This window comes from Pecten maximus, chromosome 1 (assembly GCF_902652985.1).
Source record: "Pecten maximus chromosome 1, xPecMax1.1, whole genome shotgun sequence".
In the NCBI taxonomy this organism is placed as follows: domain Eukaryota; kingdom Metazoa; phylum Mollusca; class Bivalvia; order Pectinida; family Pectinidae; genus Pecten; species Pecten maximus.
In genome coordinates this window covers 43,655,415-43,675,095 of record NC_047015.1, presented here as the reverse complement: position 1 = coordinate 43,675,095, position 19,681 = coordinate 43,655,415, and the positions used below count along the sequence as shown (strand labels likewise).

At 36.0% G+C, this 19,681-nt stretch overlaps 1 protein-coding gene across 2 annotated transcripts in view; it reads right to left on the bottom strand.

The window, feature by feature from the left end:
- Positions 1 to 19,681, bottom strand: part of LOC117334453 (netrin receptor UNC5C-like) — a 94,271-nt gene that overhangs the window by 31,156 nt on the left and 43,434 nt on the right. For both annotated transcript variants that reach the window (XM_033894090.1, XM_033894099.1), the window contains exons 2-5: positions 16,463 to 16,837; positions 10,844 to 10,947; positions 4,291 to 4,468; positions 319 to 486 (exon numbers count right to left, since the gene is read on the bottom strand). In XM_033894090.1, coding sequence (XP_033749981.1) covers positions 319 to 486; positions 4,291 to 4,468; positions 10,844 to 10,947; positions 16,463 to 16,837 — 825 coding nt within the window. The remainder of the gene's footprint in view (positions 1 to 318; positions 487 to 4,290; positions 4,469 to 10,843; positions 10,948 to 16,462; positions 16,838 to 19,681) is intronic.

Here is a 19,681-nt window from a genome sequence, read left to right as displayed (position 1 = left end):
TTTAATACAGAGAGAAACTAGCTTTTATCTGAAAGATGATCAAATGAAAATGAGAAAACGAATCAACAAAAATGTAATTTTTTCATCCATACCTAAAACTACTTCATCAAATTTGATGGTAATGTTACCCAGTCAAACACCAAGAAAACTTTTAAAGAAATTGGTTTGCGGGCAAACAGGCAGTGAGTGCAGACAATCCTATTGCATTGCTAAACATCTTTGGGGCATACAGTTCCTCCCTGCCAAACAAAACTTCAAACTGGTAGAGAGAAAGTGAAGAGATGATGAGAGGACATATAGGGATGGACTGAGACCTACCTGGACAAATGGCAGTACACTCGGTCTTCTGGCTGGTCTCTCCAACACAAGGCGCACCTCCATTTAGAGGGGTCGGATTGGTACAAGCTCGGTAACGCTTCTGGCTGCCCCGACCACATTTGACAGAACAAGTTGACCATTGGCTCCATGTTGACCAGCTGCCATTCACTGAAAACAAAATCAATCAAGCTTTAATAGGATTGTAAAATTGTAATTGGATTAAGTTGGTTAACTATTTTAATGGGTTGGTAGATATCTAATGGTAATAACTTTAATGGGTTGGCAGATTTTTAATGGAGCTGCATGGTAATAGTTTTAATGGATTCTCATTGTTGTTGGCTATTTATGGGCAGATTTAGTGAGCAACATGCAGCATCATAGAGAATTAAGTAAAAGAGGTTTTCAACATACTACCAAAGTCTCACAGTCATGTCCGACCCCAGCTTTACGGAGTCCTATTTTGGTACTTAAAAAAAAACAATCTGATTGTACCAACATACTCTTGATATCAAGAGTACAAATCTCTCGTCATAATGAATCTGACCTGAAACTCCATCACCCACAAGTTTGACATCCACTCCCTGGAAAACATTTTAACCACCTAATTGAATTTAAATTTTTTAGACTATTTGATCTTGCTGCACATCTCAAGACAGTGTTCATGGTTGATTAGAGTTTGATTGGGATGGGCAATCTGTTGGAGTCCCAACATTACAGTCTAGTCCTGAAGTAGGTGTGTAACGAATAGAGAATTACAACACCAGGAGGTGCCTGTTACATGGGCTAGTCCACGGCACATTAGTCCACATATTACCTACTACAGACCTACACAAAAACTAACATACTGTCTTTTTTACAGCATACCAACATCATGACATTCCATGCAGAACTCTTTAATGGAAAACAAATCCTACAGAATTCCATACCAGAAAAAAAATAACAATTATTCTCAGTTTTAAATGTCTTTTCCAGTCCTTTTATAAATTAAAGTCTTTAACACACACTTGAAGTCCACAGGGCAAACAAATCCTGACCAGGTGTCTGTGTGACTTTCCTCAAGGTTTTTCTTACATCCCTTTAGGGACGGATTCCAGTTGAATCCCTCCTCATTACGGACATCATTATCATTCTAATGATAAATGATTTATATGATCTGGTAAGAGGCATACTTAAAGTTGTGAAAGTCATCAAGCTTAGATTCAAAAACATTACATGATTTGCATTGAAGTATATCATTAGTTTTTTTTTTCTTATTAGCTGGCTCAAAAGGACTCGAGCTCTTTTTACACTGCAATAATATTTCTGCCAATGCAGCGACAGTAAAAAACAGTATTTCTAAAACAGACATCAGATCGCTGTAAGTCTATGACGTGTGGTTGGTGAGACTGTCATCTAACATTTTTTATTTGTGTCTGCTATAACATTTACCCCTAATTAGCTAGGATATTTTTTACTATTAAAAACAAAATGTTTTATTTTCTTTGTCGGTATGACAGGGTGTCTTCATTAAGAGTGTACCGCCTTACCACAAATGAGTACCAAGTGTCGACTCTCCTGCTGATCAGCAGAAGAGGAGTCCTCTGGTCTCCTTACAGAAGGTTGTTTACTTTTTATGTCTTTGTAAATATTCAAAATATATTTCGGAGTTGTAATGATTTACTGTGTTCATCAGTTAATGATCAGTAGTGGTTTAATCACGGTTACAGACACGCCCAGTTTAAACCCTACCTTCTCCTTTTCTTTGATCACAGAAGCATGGGACAATAAAAGATAGTTTATAAAACTCTACAATAATCTACTGTTGTTTATATTATAGACAGATATGATCGACCTAATCAATCACGTCCCTCGTCACATGTCAACCTGGACTCATTAACACTTTGTTTATTAAAACGTTTGAAACATTATATCTCATCAATAAAAAAGAAATGACAGAAAACTTTTACTATTAAGCTTGAACTTGACATAAACTGACATATGTGGAGTCATTCAAATGATTGTAAATTAAAGCATTAATTATCTTGACAATGAAATGTCCTACAAGCTACTTCAGTGTAACTTTCATCCATTTTTATCCTATATAGAATTACCTTTCTTTTATTTATTTTTATTCTCTTGTAAAACAACATTAATTACAGTTTTTTACCTTGTAAAAGATTGAATCCCTGGAAATAAATCTCCCCTCACTTTGAAACGGTATAATGTAAAGTTATCTCCCCTGAATTTTCATAATGCAAAATTACCTCCCTTGCTTGATATTGTTTAACAACTAAGGATACAAGCTAAACAGATGAATATAAACAATAAACCTAACTGGCTCTATAACCCACTAATCTAAACTCTTTATTTGTTCCTTTCGAGACTAAGTTAATTTCAAACCACAAAAATAAAACATGTTTGTTTAGCACCACAGATGTATAACCTACTCCATGTGTTCTTGACCATCACTGGTGGTCAAAATGTATCCGACTATCATCCTTAATTCCAACTGACCACGAGTGGCTATAACAGTCTGTTTGAAACATGAAGTATTCATCAGTGACCCCCATTCACTTGCACTGAAAACCGCCCATTACCCAAGAGCCACTCACAAACCAGGACATTTTCCCATGGTTTTATCTTTGAATTTCAACTGCCCCGACTTTCAACACCACCTAACACAGGAGTATGTGGAAAATGTAAAAGGCAATACTGAGAAAATTCAGCTCACTTTTCCAATAACAAAACCCATTAATAAAATATCAGTCAGGTGTCCAGTACCAAATACCACCAAAGGAGAAGTAAAATCTTTTCCTTTCACTTTTTTCGGTGATGAAATGAGCCCTGAAATATGTGAAGTGATTATCCCAGGTCAGGGTGCACTCATAAATCCTCAATGTTCTACCTCCAGTGAACATTTTCTCCTGAAAAAAATCATTCCTATTATGGCAATAGATTAATGGAGTTAATAGGTAGTGCATTATTTCACACTGAATAAGAAATAGCAAGTATTCTTTTTACTCAGAATTTTCTGGTGAATTCTCCCCAGAGGAACCCCACTTGGCATCTTACTATACTGTCTTTTATTTAAATTTTAGAAGAAGAAAAAAGGATATTATGAGCACTTGAGGAAATGTTGAAAACAGGAATCAATAGAAGAGACCACTTAGCTCAAGGCCATCATGTAGATAAAATTATCACTCGATCTCCTTTTGGAATGACAAATAAATGCATTTAATCTTTACAGATGAAAATATTGAGTTTTACATTCGCAGTCAATGTGATGAAGTAATGTATGACCTTATCTATGTAAACAGGCTTCTCCTCTGCTGCCGGTGATTAGCACCAACACAAAACACACCTGCACACAAAATGACATATCTCGCTAATTAAGTAGTCCTTTAAAGTCGGCTGTAATTTCACACTTAGGTCAAACAATAGGGTGACCACTGACCAGGGGAAAGGCCGCCACAGTCAGTACAGTCAGTGTCATGACAACTAGATCAACACTATCAATACTATCACAAGCATAATACTGAAAACACAAACAGTTCCTGAATCAAATTTCAAACAGAATCATTATCCAAATGACTGGATTGTTCCATCAGTAATGGCCATTGGAATAGACTTGGATGTGTGGATGGATTATATACATACAATTAACTAAATGGGTTATGATATTGCTATCTGTGTGTCATTCCATACCACCACCCTTAACTACACAGCATCACTGTAGATAACATCACTCACAAAAATACTGAAAAACCTATTAATAAATGAAACTTTTATCAGCTCCATTTCAATTTTTCATCTGGTATTTACTCACTGTAGAGACACTGCTTCTGTCCGCTGGATATTTACGGGAGTACATCACTATAGAATACTGATGCAGTCGACTGTCAAGTCTGAACTGCATCAGTAAATCAAAGAAATATCCCAAACCCATGGACATTTTAGTGTAAAATGTGACAAAGTGTTTCCATGGATACCTACCATAGACGGTCAAGACAGCTGATTGGCTTAGACGCTTTGCGACAACATTTCGAGCCCCACAGGTGTAGTTTCCAGTATCAGAGATGCGGACTTGAGGAAACAGTAAATTTCCTTCACTGGATATGATGTTGTTTGTCTTCCTGATGTCAATTTCCTCTCCATTTTTAAGCCAAAAGACCTGAAACAACAAATTTGCATCTGTTCAGAAAAAGGAACAAAGTTTGTAATACAGAAGATTTGAAACAAGTTACTTTTCTCATGAGATAATAAAGTATACATGTATAATTATATCGGACACCTTTGATTCAGATTCATTCATAAAGGATAGGAAAGAAATACAACACAAAAGGGAAATAAACTCTGATCATCCCAATACAGTCTGGAAACCTTAGGAATAGTTGTTTTCTTAATTAACTTTAATTTGAGAACAAATGCTATTGATTTCTGTAACATCATTTAGAATTAAAAAGGCAGCAGTACTTTAGGACCATGGGCAAGCTCATAAAACTAGAGTTTAGCTGAATGGTGTATTTTTATGAAAAGACTTCAGACATTTCTTTTCACACCATGTGGCCAGCTGTCCCTAAAACCCAAGTATTTCATGTTTAGAGGTATTCTTGAAACTATGTAAAGCAACCACTACTTTTCCGATATTGATGACAATCTTTAAAATTGAGTCTGGAAGTGACCTAAGTTTGTATTATGATCACACTATCTCTTCCTTCCAAACAAAAATAATTATCTAATTGATCACTTTAAAACGTATGTAACAATACTGACATTGAGCAGTCACAAAGTCGTCACCCTACCACGAGGTTGTCAATAATTATAAACACTAGTGACAAACCAATAATGATAGGGTGTGTTTTTGTGAATGTTAAGTTATGGGCCATGTTTTCGTAGGTGTTCTAGTGTGTGAAACAATAGCTGACGCTCCTTCATGTCCATCTCGCAATATACACGACAGGAAGTCAGCGATCCGTAACCACACTAGAGGATCACATACGTATCTGTTTCATCAGCACGTCTTTAAGGGTGACATTTCACGTCAAAACCTCTTTATGCGTAACTTTTGTTAACTCATAATCTCAAAATTTTTAAATTTGAAACGGAAATGACAATCAGAGAGTGATTCAGAAAGGAGATTTCCATTTGTCTGTCCTAATCTGGTGTTTTGAACAGGAAGACACTAAATTGTAATACAATGCCTGGTTTAATAGATGGTCTGAAATAACATCAAGACGTACACAAAACACTTGGACAAGTCCATCTAAGGTCTATATACGAAGAGAGGTAGTTCTAGACACTGGTGACCCTGCCAACTTTTGACACGTTTGTGTATAACTTAAACCTTGTACTACTCTTCTATCTTAGTTTTTTTTTTATATCAATCAATTCGACCATAGAATTTTTAGCCGGTAATGATATCAACATGATTCTCATAGCACCATAAATTGAAATACCTCAATAGGATACGTTATTAGGCGGATAGAAATCTCATCTTGGGTGTTCTGAACGAGTGATTTACGCACAAAAGACCTTTTCTACTTATAATGGACATTGTTTTTAGCAATGTTGTGTTGGGTGAAACGAACACGTCCCTAAACAAGATAGTTGTACCAGATTAGTCACATTGTCCATTTGTACAGGTGTTCCATTCAACAATCGTGGCCAATGGAGCCCTAGCCATTACGACCCCCAAACATTGGTGGGTATATATGTGGCACCTCGGTAATGATCTGGTGTTGACACCCCGAGATGTGACCAATGTGATAACACGTATTCAGTTCCAATGAAAGCACTAGGCCATATCGCAATCCACCTACCATATAGCCATGTATCAAAAATCCACCTACCATATAGCAATGCACCAAAAATCCACCTACCATACAGCCATGTACCAAAAATCCACCTACCATATAGCAATGTATCAAAAATCCACCTACCATATAGCAATGTATCAAAAATCCACCTACCATATAGCAATGTATCAAAAATCCACCTACCATATAGCAATGCACCAAAAATCCACCTACCATACAGCCATGTATGAAAGTCCGACCATACAGCACTGTACAAAAATCCACCTACCATACAGCCATGTATGAAAGTCCACCTACCATACAGCCATGTATGAAAGTCCGACCATACAGCCATGTACCAAAAATCCATCTACCATACAGCCATGTACAAAAGTCCACCTACCATACAGCCATGTATGAAAGTCCGACCATACAGCCATGTACCAAAAATCCACCTACCATACAGCCATGTACCAAAAATCCACCTACCATACAGCCATGTACAAAAGTCCACCTACCATACAGCCATGTACAAAAGTCCACCTACCATACAGCCATGTACTAAAAATCCACCTACCATACAGCCATGTACCAAAAATCCACCTACCATACAGCCATGTACCAAAAATCCACCTACCATACAGCCGTGTACAAAAGTCCACCTACCATACAGCCATTTACCAAAAGTCCACCTACCATACAGCAATGTACCAAAAATCCACCTACCATATATAGCCACACCAAAGTGCCTACCATATACCACCATACCAAAAATCAATCTTAGCACTTTACTAAATTTCTATTCATATCATAAAAAAATCTCTATATCTGTTACTTATGAAAAATAAACAATAAAATGTTTCAAAAGTAAGATAAGATACATATTATTTTTGTAATTAAATGAGGATTACTGTTAATGTATATATATGTATTGTTTCCCTCTGTCTGCCTCTACATACAGGTTGTGTACACAAATCTATAAATTCATAGCTCAACTATGATTACATATCGTTTTATTCCTTTTTACATAACCCAAAAAATATCCTAAATTTTTTACTAGGTTTAATTTAATGTGACAAAAAAAATGTAGTGAAGACTTATCACTGCCATCAAAAAAGCTGCTCAATTTTCCTTCCATTTCAAAACAGAAAATTTAATGGACTACGTGTATATTTCATCTGGAGGAGAAACCACTGTGTAGAATGGGCATACATTCCAATAAAACGTAGGAATACTTTCAGAGATCTGTAATCAAATATCTCTATGTCTTCATAAAACTCTGATAACGCTGCAAAAATACCTTTAAAAAATACGGCCCAAGATTGATTTATTTTCATAACCATTCCTCATTCCATTTCGTAAAAGTTTAACAAAACTTCAAAGACATGCACCTGTATTTGGAGAACAAATTTGACATTACCTATTGAAGCCAACATGGGATTTAATCTGTAAGTTTCCCCTTTAACTGCTGATCATTTCAACAGTGAATGGAAATTGATAAAATAACTCTTAATAACAAACTATAAAATTTCAATGAAATTATGATAATTTCAAGGTAGAATTGGATCTGCCATTGACAAAAGGGTTGAACAAACTGAGAAACAGACAAGCTAAGATAACCATCTAGGCCCTGGCAATGACAGGTCCTTACCAATCTAAGTTAACAGAGGGCGCTTTGTGTTTGTCAGACCAAGTATATATCAATTATTGGCGGTTTTAATTTTGACCCTAAACCATACATATTATGCAATCAAGTACAAGCTCAAACCAACTCATCATCCCATGTCTTTCATGGCCGAGAGGCAGACAAAGTCTATGCCATAAGCCTGCGTGGATGTCACAAAAATTTCCTTTTTTTTTATTTTACGTCTTTTAAGTTTTGATTCTTTTCACTGATAAACTTGGCATTTGGTTGGTTGCCCATTCCTACCGTCTTCCTACAACTCATTATGTGAAATGTCAGGTCATTTTCTCTAAACCCAATATCATTTAAAGTTTATGATTCCAATTATCAAAAGTTTGTCAAAATTTTGTTATGTACAATTACGTTTAAATGCCAGGAAGCAAAGTAATTACCGCAAGACACGCAAACCTATAATATTGGTCCTTACCAAGGTAAGACCTGCTACCTAATTATGTAGCTGGGTGTATTCAAGCGATATGACTAGCTCACTCCCTCCCCTAATTATCTACCCTGGTCAATGTGTACTAATCATGACTTTAGGTTTGTTCTAGTGACATTCCAATATCACAACAACACACATCAAATATCTAAATTATTTCCAAAGTAAATGAAATCTTTCATATTGCCCTGTACAATGAAATCAAGCAACAATGGCTTCCTCATAGAGTGCAGATTCCTGTTCGACAGCTCTATATCGTATAGAGAGAAATACTGGAAACTGCAAGGTGTTTAGATGATCATTTATAATCATTGGCAGTATTCTATATTGATAACTTGTATTCGGAGAAATGTTTTGTACATGCTTGATTACGTTTCTCATTTCCAGTTTTTGTGCCCGTATATATCCTCAGACTTCACTGTTTGTTTCCTGGTTAAGTATAAAGCTTGGATTACATATTTCTGTAAAATCTAATTTCACGTGAATCTGCAGTTCAGCAAAGACAATTAATGATGTATTGGTTTTAACTACTGGATTCCCATGCCGCTCAGCTCAATTCCTTTTAATCTAAGAATATCATTGTAAGACAATATATTCCTGTCTCGAACAATTACCATAAGAAAGATAAATTTTCCTTCAAATGAAATTTTCATGCAAGACAACATAGGTGGTATTGTGTGTCTTTGCTGTTTAAGAGAAGTCATGATTGATGACAGCCTTGTTATTAGTCATTTGGTTGAATGTATACGCTAAAGTATGTAGCAGTTATTTCCATGGGATTTATCTAATCCAATAACTGACTATATAACTTACATAATTCGTGGCTCCTACAGGACCTACAGACAATACATTTCCCTGCTCACATCACTTACAGACTTACGACCTACAGATATTCATATGAGTCACATTCGAGGCTTTAGTCATCTGTGACAAAACAGTTCGGATAAGACCATTATTGACAAAAACAGCAACAATTTAAATTCAAAAATTGTTTTATAATCCTAGAACCCTGGCATTAGAATAAAAACTAGAGAAAAAACCCATAGAATTATCCATGTTTGTGAGGAGGAAATATCTGACATTGAGGACTTGAGAGCAGTTGAGTATAGCGTGCGAAGTGAACACCTTGCAGAAGCTATAGGGCCACATCTGCTACCGGAATAATGGGGAACCTGATCCGAGCTCTCCTGTCATAATTACAGGTATCACTGGTATACCTTCACGCAGTTGTGACAAGATTCAAAGCAGACTTTCGTATTTCTGCTCTTATGAATTCAATTACAGTTCAGAATAGCGGGGTCTGGAGTGTACCCGCTGTTTACTTTGTGTGGAGTCTTGTCCGGTTTTTTCCTCCGACACTTACCTGCTCTCATTGATTGTTTATTTACCTGGCTTTTTAACCTCAGGTAACAAAGTCAGGATAGATCATCATACACTAAGTAAATATGTCCATCTTACTTATCTTATTCCTCTATACATGATCTCAACACCCTGTCCGATTACATGTCAAAAATGATAATTAGTTTTTATAGCCATCCATCCAACCATTAAATGAGGGTACTTAAATTGATAAATGCATAAAAAAATGGATATCAATTTATAAATGACATGAACATTGATAATAGGGAGACATCATTAATATCAAATCAAATACAATTCCATCCATAAGTTATAAAGAAATAAATTAGGTTGCCAGGGATATATCAAAATTATGTCTCTAGTGGCAATTGATATTTCGAACTCTGTGTAAAATCATAATACTAACACCAGATGAATTCTGGGTATTTCTATGGCTCTCTCTAGAACACAACCTGGTACCAGATGAATTCTGGGTAATTCTATGGCTCTCTCTAGAACACATCCTGATACCAGATGAATTCTGGGTAATTCTATGGCTCTCTCTAGAACACATCCTGATACCAGATGAATTCTGGGTATTTCTATGGCTCTCTCTAGAACACATCCTGATACCAGATGAATTCTGGGTATTTCTATGGCTCTCTCTAGAACACATCCTGATACCAGATGAATTCTGGGTATTTCTAGTTCACTATCAACCTTATCCTAATAATAAGTGAATTACAGGTATTTCAAGCTCACTAAGGAATCACTCTATGGAAGAACATTAATCACAAGAAGTTAAGAATTAACAAAAGTGTTTGGTAAAGATCTAATTATCTAACTACATCATCTGTACCCATGTGATCTGTCGTCACAATTAGCTCCATCAAAACCATGCATGGGACCACTTGCACACAAGTCTGGTTTTCATGAATTATTCATCAAACAAATCCAGTAATCTGACTGGATCAGTTTAAAAATTTTTGGAAATTCTAACCAATCAGAAACATTGTTTTATGTGCTCTTTGGTTTGTTTGGCAAGATGGTGGCCAGGATGTGTTCCAGGTAAAGAATCCTTGCAGACACATAGGCGTGGACAATTTGATATGCCATTTTATTTTCCAGGTGAATAAGAGTTCCATTAAATAAGAAGCATTTTGATTGGTGATTAAAAATATGAATGACAAAACCAAAGGTTTTGAAGTCAGTGCTCCCATGGGTCAAATGATTAAAACCCAGAGAAGACACCGTGGGGGCTGACGAAGTAAAGAGAGGTGTGGATCTTACCTCCGGCATGGGTTTGCCTTCGGGTGGCAGACAGGTAAGCTGAGCATCAGTATCCAAGGCTGCACGTATTGACATGGGCTGATGTTCAAACCATCTCCGCATCACTATAAAATAAACAAGAACATCGAATATGCTTCCTTCTAAACTCCTGCAAAAATACAATAATACAATGGACCGAGAAGAAGCAATAGTATACAATTTGTATATACAAAGGTTAGGGTAATGAGTTTACCTGGTACCCGAGATAATTTTATTGAATATCCTACATATCTACCCATGTTATTACTGATCCTTTATACTGACAGGTGATTTGTTTGTGTTTATTCCGAATCAGATGTGGGGGTAAAAATCTACCCTATGATTTAACTCCCAAAAGCCATTTACCTCGCTCAGATTTCCTCCTACCAAACTCGTCAATATTCAATATTTGCTAGTTTTCTGGTTATTGCAAATATTACCAGATATATAATCAATTTCTGATGAATCAATATTGAATCAGGTGCGTAGCCACGATTAACATCTCTGATAATGAAACTCTTCCATAGGTAGGTTATACTAAATTGCTCACCCTTATTCAAATATTTATCAACTCTAACATAACATTTTATCTGTAAGCACTTGGTTTGTGAATGAACATTTATTTTTGTTAAAATCCTTCCATTCTAAAGACTATATATGAATCTGTATGATATATTTCGTTGTTAAATATTGACCGAGGCACCGTTATCAATGGTTACCCCCTCCGATGATTACCGAGTACCGACAGATCTGCACATGGTTAGTACAAGGACTTCTTTATGCTTTGACCCCTCTTTTCACAATGTATCACATCTTTCTCAAATTTAGTCCCGATCAAGATAGGCCATAATTGGAAGTCATTCACTGTTGTGTTCTATCAACTAAACACAGGTGCATGTTATTTGAAATGAAAGAATTAGAAAAAAAAAAGTGTGGAATTTTAATCGTCTTGGTTTAAAATTAATCCTGAAATTTAACTCAGCCACAATTACATGTATCAAGATGACGTAATTCTGACAAGATGTTACGCCCTATGTTTCATTATCAGTAAATGTGTCTCAATTACTTTCATTTTAGCGAAGGCCTAGATTTGTAGAGGATTAAAAGTAAGCATGTGCTGTTCCCTTAACTGTAGAATGTGCTGTGTGTACTTTGAATTCACCAAAAGTCGTTCTATGCCTGATATACTCGGGACATATTCGCCGATTTCCAAATGGCAATATTTACTTTGTGTATTTATAAAGAATTCTTCACTTCCACAGAGGGGATCAAATGTTTAGAAGTTCATTACTTAAATGGTCATACTTTATTTAATTATAGTTTTAATTTTTTAAAGGATCCCAATTTATCCAATGCCATTGGTCATATATACATGGATACACTTAAGAATTGTGGCTAAAATAATTCATGTTTGTTGAACAAAAACAAAATCATTCGTATCTTAATCCTAGAATTATCTTGTAAAACAGTCTAACTTAATGCCAATACAATACAAAGACCTGTTTATGTAAACATCCCAGTCAAACAGGCTCTCTGTGTATTTTAATGTCACGACACCAGTTTTAAATCCAGTTTTTTCATTCATAAAAGAGATTTATATTTCTGTCTTTTATACTTTGCTTCCAAACGACAAAATATCTCCACATATCTGTAACATGAAATAGCCTATTATATACCAAGTCTAACTGGTGTGTTGGGTGATGTGTATAGTGATGGAGACACTGTTAGTAGTGTGTAGGTAGCAGTCACTCTAGAGTTTCAGATGTTGTGATACTAGATGACTACTACAGAACGGCTATGACCTTCCACAAATGTCTCTCTGGAATTTTAATGATATTTTAACAGGGTATTTGATTGCTTGTCTGGAAAGTTGAATACCATTCAACTTTTTCTTAATTGACACACTATTCTAGTTTTGATTTTCACATTAAATGTCTACCTGGGACAGTTTGTTTCTTTCAAGTCAGATAGGAAAAGGTGCCTTAGGAGACAGAATGGGAGGAAAAAGATGTCATCCTCATAGATAATACATGAAACTGATATCTCATCAATGCTAATTTTAATATAATTCAAATAAAACTCTCAACAAATTTTAGCAATTTTATGGTTTTTCTTTTATTTTTTTAATCGACAAAAATTTGTACACTTCAAAAAATTATGTTTAACAGTTCAATAAGAATTTTTTTTTACATTTTATTGGAATGTCAATATTCCTTTAAAAAATACATTTTATATTCGGAGTAAAATAATTTCACAAGTAAATTAATAAAGGAACATGCTTCAGGATTTTGATAATACCAAGTTATAGTACAACCCACAGTTTATATGTCCACGCATCATTTATCTACACGTGAATGCCATGTAGTATTGACTCTCCGATACTTGACTTCACCTTTTATTCCTAGGTCTAACAGAACCATGCCATTACACCATCTCAACTAGCAGATTCAATCGCAGTGTTGGCACAAATGATCGCTTTAATACACCATGCAGCCACCATTGCATCACCTAACATGCTATTGAGTACCTATCATGGAAATAGCTTTATTCCAAATCTACAATTAAGGATGATTTCTTTCCACTAAGATCAATACATTTAGATTTTTCCTAAAAGTTTGATAGTTCAACCTTACGATAATTGATTAAGTTATACTCGGTTAATGCATGGACAGACATTATGTTTTAGTAAATTGGTAGGTATAAAATCTAAAACGATTTTGAAATGTGAATTCTGGGAATTCAAACTAGGCAATCAACTGGGAACTTCCAATCAGTTCCTCTATTAATCCATTCTAAAGCTTTTATCTTTCAAACAAGTACAGCTTCCATTTGAATGTCGATGATTCAATATGTGAACTGAGCATGCTCACAGAAAACTGAATTAATTTACTACTGAATCAGTCATTTGCTGAAGTTCCTCCTGTATCCCCTTGCTGTAATGATTTATCCCCATCAAACTTTTCGTTTTAACTCCTCCCGAATACAAGATGATTTATATATTTTGTCTTTCACCCTTCCAGATTTTTCTTATCAAAGTGAATGACATGATTTTTTTCATATCTCGCACCAAAAAAAAAAAATATCAAAACTGACATATCATATGGAACGTTGAGCTCTGATGTAGTATTATGACTTGGTATAAGTAATTTTATAATCATATCTAACAGATGGGCTCATATCCTGACCCTGCTAAAACTTCTCTTCTCAGGGGGGCAGAGGGATCACAAATATCATAAAACATGGCTGCTTCCCTCCAAAAGTATCGTCATCCTCTACTCTTTCTAAGTCTTAAAAACATTTTACAAGGAAAACTGTCTCTATAAACATTATTATTGCTCTATGACAAGACAACACACTCACAAGATATCTTTCACATGTTTTGTAGCTTACACTTAAAAAAAAACTCTAGTTTCTACCTATATGTACTCGTTTGTGTAACCGATTTATTATAGATCTAGGTTGGCCAGGTTCAGCGAGGCAGTGCTGTAGAACATTATTCCCCTATATAATATATACGGGGCTAGTCAAGGGGAAAAACAGGAAATTGATTTCTATCAGGAATTTCAGAAAAATTAAGTAACTAGCATCAAATTAATCAATAACAATATGAACTGATGGATAATTTTAATTAACACATACGACTCTAGAATAACACCAACAAATAATGCCTGAAAGATTTTAGTTGTTTGAAAATATCTGATAGCTTAGAGGTTATTCTGGGGGTCAAATAAAAAAACTGGGCAGACATTTATGACAGCTGTAGAATGTAGGAAGGTTGTTTGAGTGGAGATATACTTGACAGATATAAATTTAGAAGTTGTCAAAAATATCCAAACCAGGTCTTTTATACATGATGGCCGAGGCTATCTTTGTACTGTCCATGTGGGTAAGGTTTTCGTCAGCGGCCTAAATGCCCAGCATCCGATCAGTACCATATACTTGTGACAAGATAAGAATTTTGAGGGGCAGAAAAAAATTTGACTTTGATTAATTATCCAACTTCTTTTTACAGTTTAACCCTGGTCGAGTGAGATAGCCGAGATATAAACAAACCTTGACCCCAGCGCCTGTGAAATGATTAGCCATCCAATGATTATCATGTTTTCTTTTCATATGAGTAGAAGATTCAGCAATCCATCATAGATATTTCAGCTTCATGGAAGTAATGAATAAAAAGTGAAACTAAAATCTTAATCAAAGTAAGCAAACATAAATTTGTTTTTGATTTCCCTGCATTTTAAATGAAATATTCCCTGAATTAGTTAAAGAATTTCTTTAAAGTTTTAAATGTTTTGATTTGTGCCACTTTACACTAAAATACTACAAGGATATCACTAAAAAAGTACATAAAAAAAAAAAAATTAGTTAGTTTAATAGAAAGTCATCAGTTCTATTTGTGTATTTTGAAAAATAATCCCCTTAAAAATTTTAAAGCAAAAAATGTCCATCTGCCACATAAACAAGTAATATTTCAGTCATTTCAGCTGTATCATTGTCCCATTCTAACAAGGTCAAAACAGGTTTTGCAAAAACCAAATTAATTGGCTTAAAAAAAATACCTGAGATTTAGATGGATAACAAAAAAATTTGACTTCTGACGGATGTGTATACATGGTGGTCCTTTTCAGTAATATACCTCCCATACTGACCAGTACATTGCCAGAGTGATCATTGACCTCAGATGACCCCTATGGTCAGTAACAAAACTGTCCTCAGTGCCATGGTGATGGGGACATGTGTTGACAGGGGCTATCCATCATTTCCTTCCATATAAATCAACATGGAGACATTAGGAGTAACCATGACAACCACTGAATATGGCCCCGGTTATATACCTATCAATGTCCTTATGACACAATGTCTGTTTATCAATTATCCTAATAACTTCATATATAACCATAATGTCGGACATGTCAGTTATACTTGTGATCAGTGCTTTCCCAGGTCATAAAAACTTACAAAACAATGTTATTGTGTATTGCGTTTAATTCCACTGGGTGAATTAATTGCTTAATTGAGAACCATCCATCTTTTGTTCTCGCTATGTTTGTTATTCTTCCTCCATTTAAACAATAGATGGCCTTTGTGAAAACAATAGAAGTAAATTAAACAGATTGAGAACCATCCAATGTGTTTGATATTAATACATGCTGTGTGAAATGGATGTACACGCATCAGTGTCATCAGTGAGTGGAGCCATCATTGTAATGGTGTCCACGATTTTTACACCCAGCATCACGGAGAAGCGGGTCCTATCACGAAAGGTCAACCTGTACGTATCAATGAAATCCATTTATAAAGCCTGCAATGTGTTTTAGGTTTCTATCAGATAGGTTCAATAACTGCAGCTGTTAATTCGATCCCAAAGCTTTATCAAAGGCAGCGTATTGATCTAGCGTAACTCAATAAGAATTTGCTAAGCTTGACTTTGATAACGGCCACAATAATGGCCTGAAGAGGAGAAACTGATTACCGCTATGTTGAGATATTATTACATTTGCTGTTATGTCAATATTACTGTTACACATTTCTTATAAATTCTATACCAATTTTTGTCCTTTAGTTATCTCCTTGGAAGAAATGTTTAAATGACTGACTTACTTGCTATTTCCACAAGTCCTCTTCGACTTTTGATTTTCTTTCCATTATTAGTATCCACTAGGCTATTGGTTGCGTAACATTCACACCAAAATCCACCTTCCCCAAAATAATCTTTAACTTCATCCCTTGTTACTTCCAGTCGACTAGAAATCACTTTTTTATTGATTGACGAATCAAAATATTCCTCAGTAATTTCGTGATACTGATCTACGTCTGCACATCGGAACTTTATTTGGACAGCACTAACAGCTTTACAATGAATGTCAATTGGTCGATTTTTTACTATGTAGTAGTATGGTTCTGGTTCCTTGATGAACATTGGAGACCCAAGGAGACGCGGATCACTACTTCCATGTACTGCACCTGGTACAAATTCTGTAAAGACAAAATGGGACAGAAATAAATTCAACATTCTGAATAAATCACAACAGATCACAAATGTGAAAAATATTGATTTATTTAAAAGTTTAAACATGTATCAGTATATTTTAAAATAAGATTTTAAATACATGAAAATATCAAAAGTTATAAAATTGTGTCAAGGTTAATATTGTCTTTCATGAAGGTTTATAAAATTTGCAGTGCACCTCATGTTTTTTTATACAAAAGGTCTATAAGATGCATTGCATCTCCTTGTGGGGCAATATAGAAGGTCTGTATGATTTCCATGGAGGATGAAGGGGGGCTATAGAAATGCTGATGACAGGTGAGAAATACAATGTCTGCTAGTTGTTTACCTAACTCCTTACAATCAATCAACAGAAAAAGCTGACTTCATGAAGATGGGTATTCAATGTCTGAAACAGTTTTATTAATGGCCGGTAGATGTGCAGAGTAACACACACAGTTCAGGCAAATGAGTATACATCATTTTTTTTCTGCCTTTCTTCACCCAGTAATTCTTGAGCAGGTTGGCCAGATGGCAGGGCTCCCAATGGTTAGCTAACCCATACACCACAATCTCCAAAAACACAGACAACAGTGCCAAAACAGTCAGGCTCCGATACAGAGGCTGTGAAAAATAGTGCCTGATCCCTTTTATTTACAAAATACACAATAGTTATGTATGATCTAGATTTTATAACTGTCATCAGACATTTAATATGTGGATAATGGCGGGCATCCATCTCGGTTGTCTGTGTTTTACTCTCATATAAATTACAACTTGTACTGATTAGCTAAAGAATTTGTAATTAACATCTTGCTGTTAACTCTGAGAGCTCCAGGACGATGCTAGCTTGTGATGTTGATGTAATATATAGCATATCGCCTTAAGACTTGTAGAAACATGGCCACTGGAAACCATCTTTGATTAAAATGTGAATCCACACATGTATCCGATTCATTAGTTATGTAACTCATTAACTTGGCCTAGGAATTCAGATATTTAAAGTTGCTACCCTGTTTAGAGTCTTACATTTTTACACGAGTAAATATGGCCAACAACCTTGATCACTATCAAATACACCAGTAAACATGGCCTTGAGTCTAGGTCAATACATATGTACACGAGGTCTAGAGTCTAAGATCATTACCAAGTACACCAGGTCTAGAGTCTAGATCTAGACTCTAAGATCATTACCCAATACACCAGGTCTAGACTCTAAGATCATTACCCAGTACACCAGGTCTAGACTCTAAGATCATTACCCAATACACCAGGTCTAGAGTCTAAGATCATTACCAAGTACACCAGGTCTAGACTCTAAGATCATTACCCAGTACACCAGGTCTAGACTCTAAGATCATTACCCAGTACATCAGGTCTAGACTCTAAGATCATTACCCAATACACCAGGTCTAGAGTCTAAGATCATTACCCAGTATACCAGGTCTAGACTCTAAGATCATTACCCAGTACACCAGGTCTAGATCTAGAGTCTAAGATCATTACCCAGTACACCAGGTCTAGAGTCTAAGATCATTACCCAGTATACCAGGTCTAGAGTCTAAGATCATTACCCAGTACACCAGGTCTAGAGTCTAAGATCATTACCAAGTACACCAGGTCTAGACTCTAAGATCATTACCCAGTACACCAGGTCTAGACTCTAAGATCATTACCCAATACACCAGGTCTAGAGTCTAAGATCATTACCCAGTACACCAGGTCTAGAGTCTAAGATCATTACCCAGTACACCAGGTCTAGAGTCTAAGATCATTACCCAATACACCAGGTCTAGAGTCTAAGATCATTACCCAGTACACCAGGTCTAGAGTCTAAGATCATTGCCCAGTACACCAGGTCTAGAGTCTAGAGTCTAGAGTCTAAGATCATTACCCAATACACCAGGTCTAGAGTCTAAGATCATTACCCAGTACACCAGGTCTAGAGTCTAAGATCATTACCCAGTACACCAGATCTAGAGTCTAAGATCATTACCAAGTACACCAGGTCTAGACTCTAAGATCATTACCCAGTACACCAGATCTAGAGTCTAAGATCATTACCCAATACACCAGGTCTAGAGTCTAAGATCATTACCTAGTACACCAGGTCTAGAGTCTAAGATCATTACCCAGTACACCAGGTCTAGAGTCTAAGATCATTACCCAGTACACCAGATCTAGAGTCTAAGATCATTACCCAATACACCAGGTCTAGAGTCTAAGATCATTACCTAGTACACCAGGTCTAGACTCTAAGATCATTACCCAGTACACCAGGTCTAGAGTCTAAGATCATTATCCAGTACACCAGGTCTAGAGTCTAAGATCATTACCCACTACACCAGGTCTAGAGTCTAAGATCATTACCCAGTATACCAGGTCTAGACTCTAAGATCATTACCCAGTACACCAGGTCTAGAGTCTAAGATCATTACCCAGTACACCAGGTCTAGAGTCTAAGATCATTACCCAGTATACCAGGTCTAGAGTCTAAGATCATTACCCAGTACACCAGGTCTAGAGTCTAAGATCATTACCCAGTACACCAGGTCTAGAGTCTAAGATCATTGCCCAGTACACCAGGTCTAGAGTCTAGAGTCTAGAGTCTAAGATCATTACCCAATACACCAGGTCTAGAGTCTAAGATCATTACCCAGTACACCAGGTCTAGAGTCTAAGATCATTACCCAGTACACCAGGTCTAGATCTAGAGTCTAAGATCATTACCAAGTACACCAGGTCTAGACTCTAAGATCATTACCCAGTACACCAGATCTAGAGTCTAAGATCATTACCCAATACACCGGTCTAGAGTCTAAGATCATTAC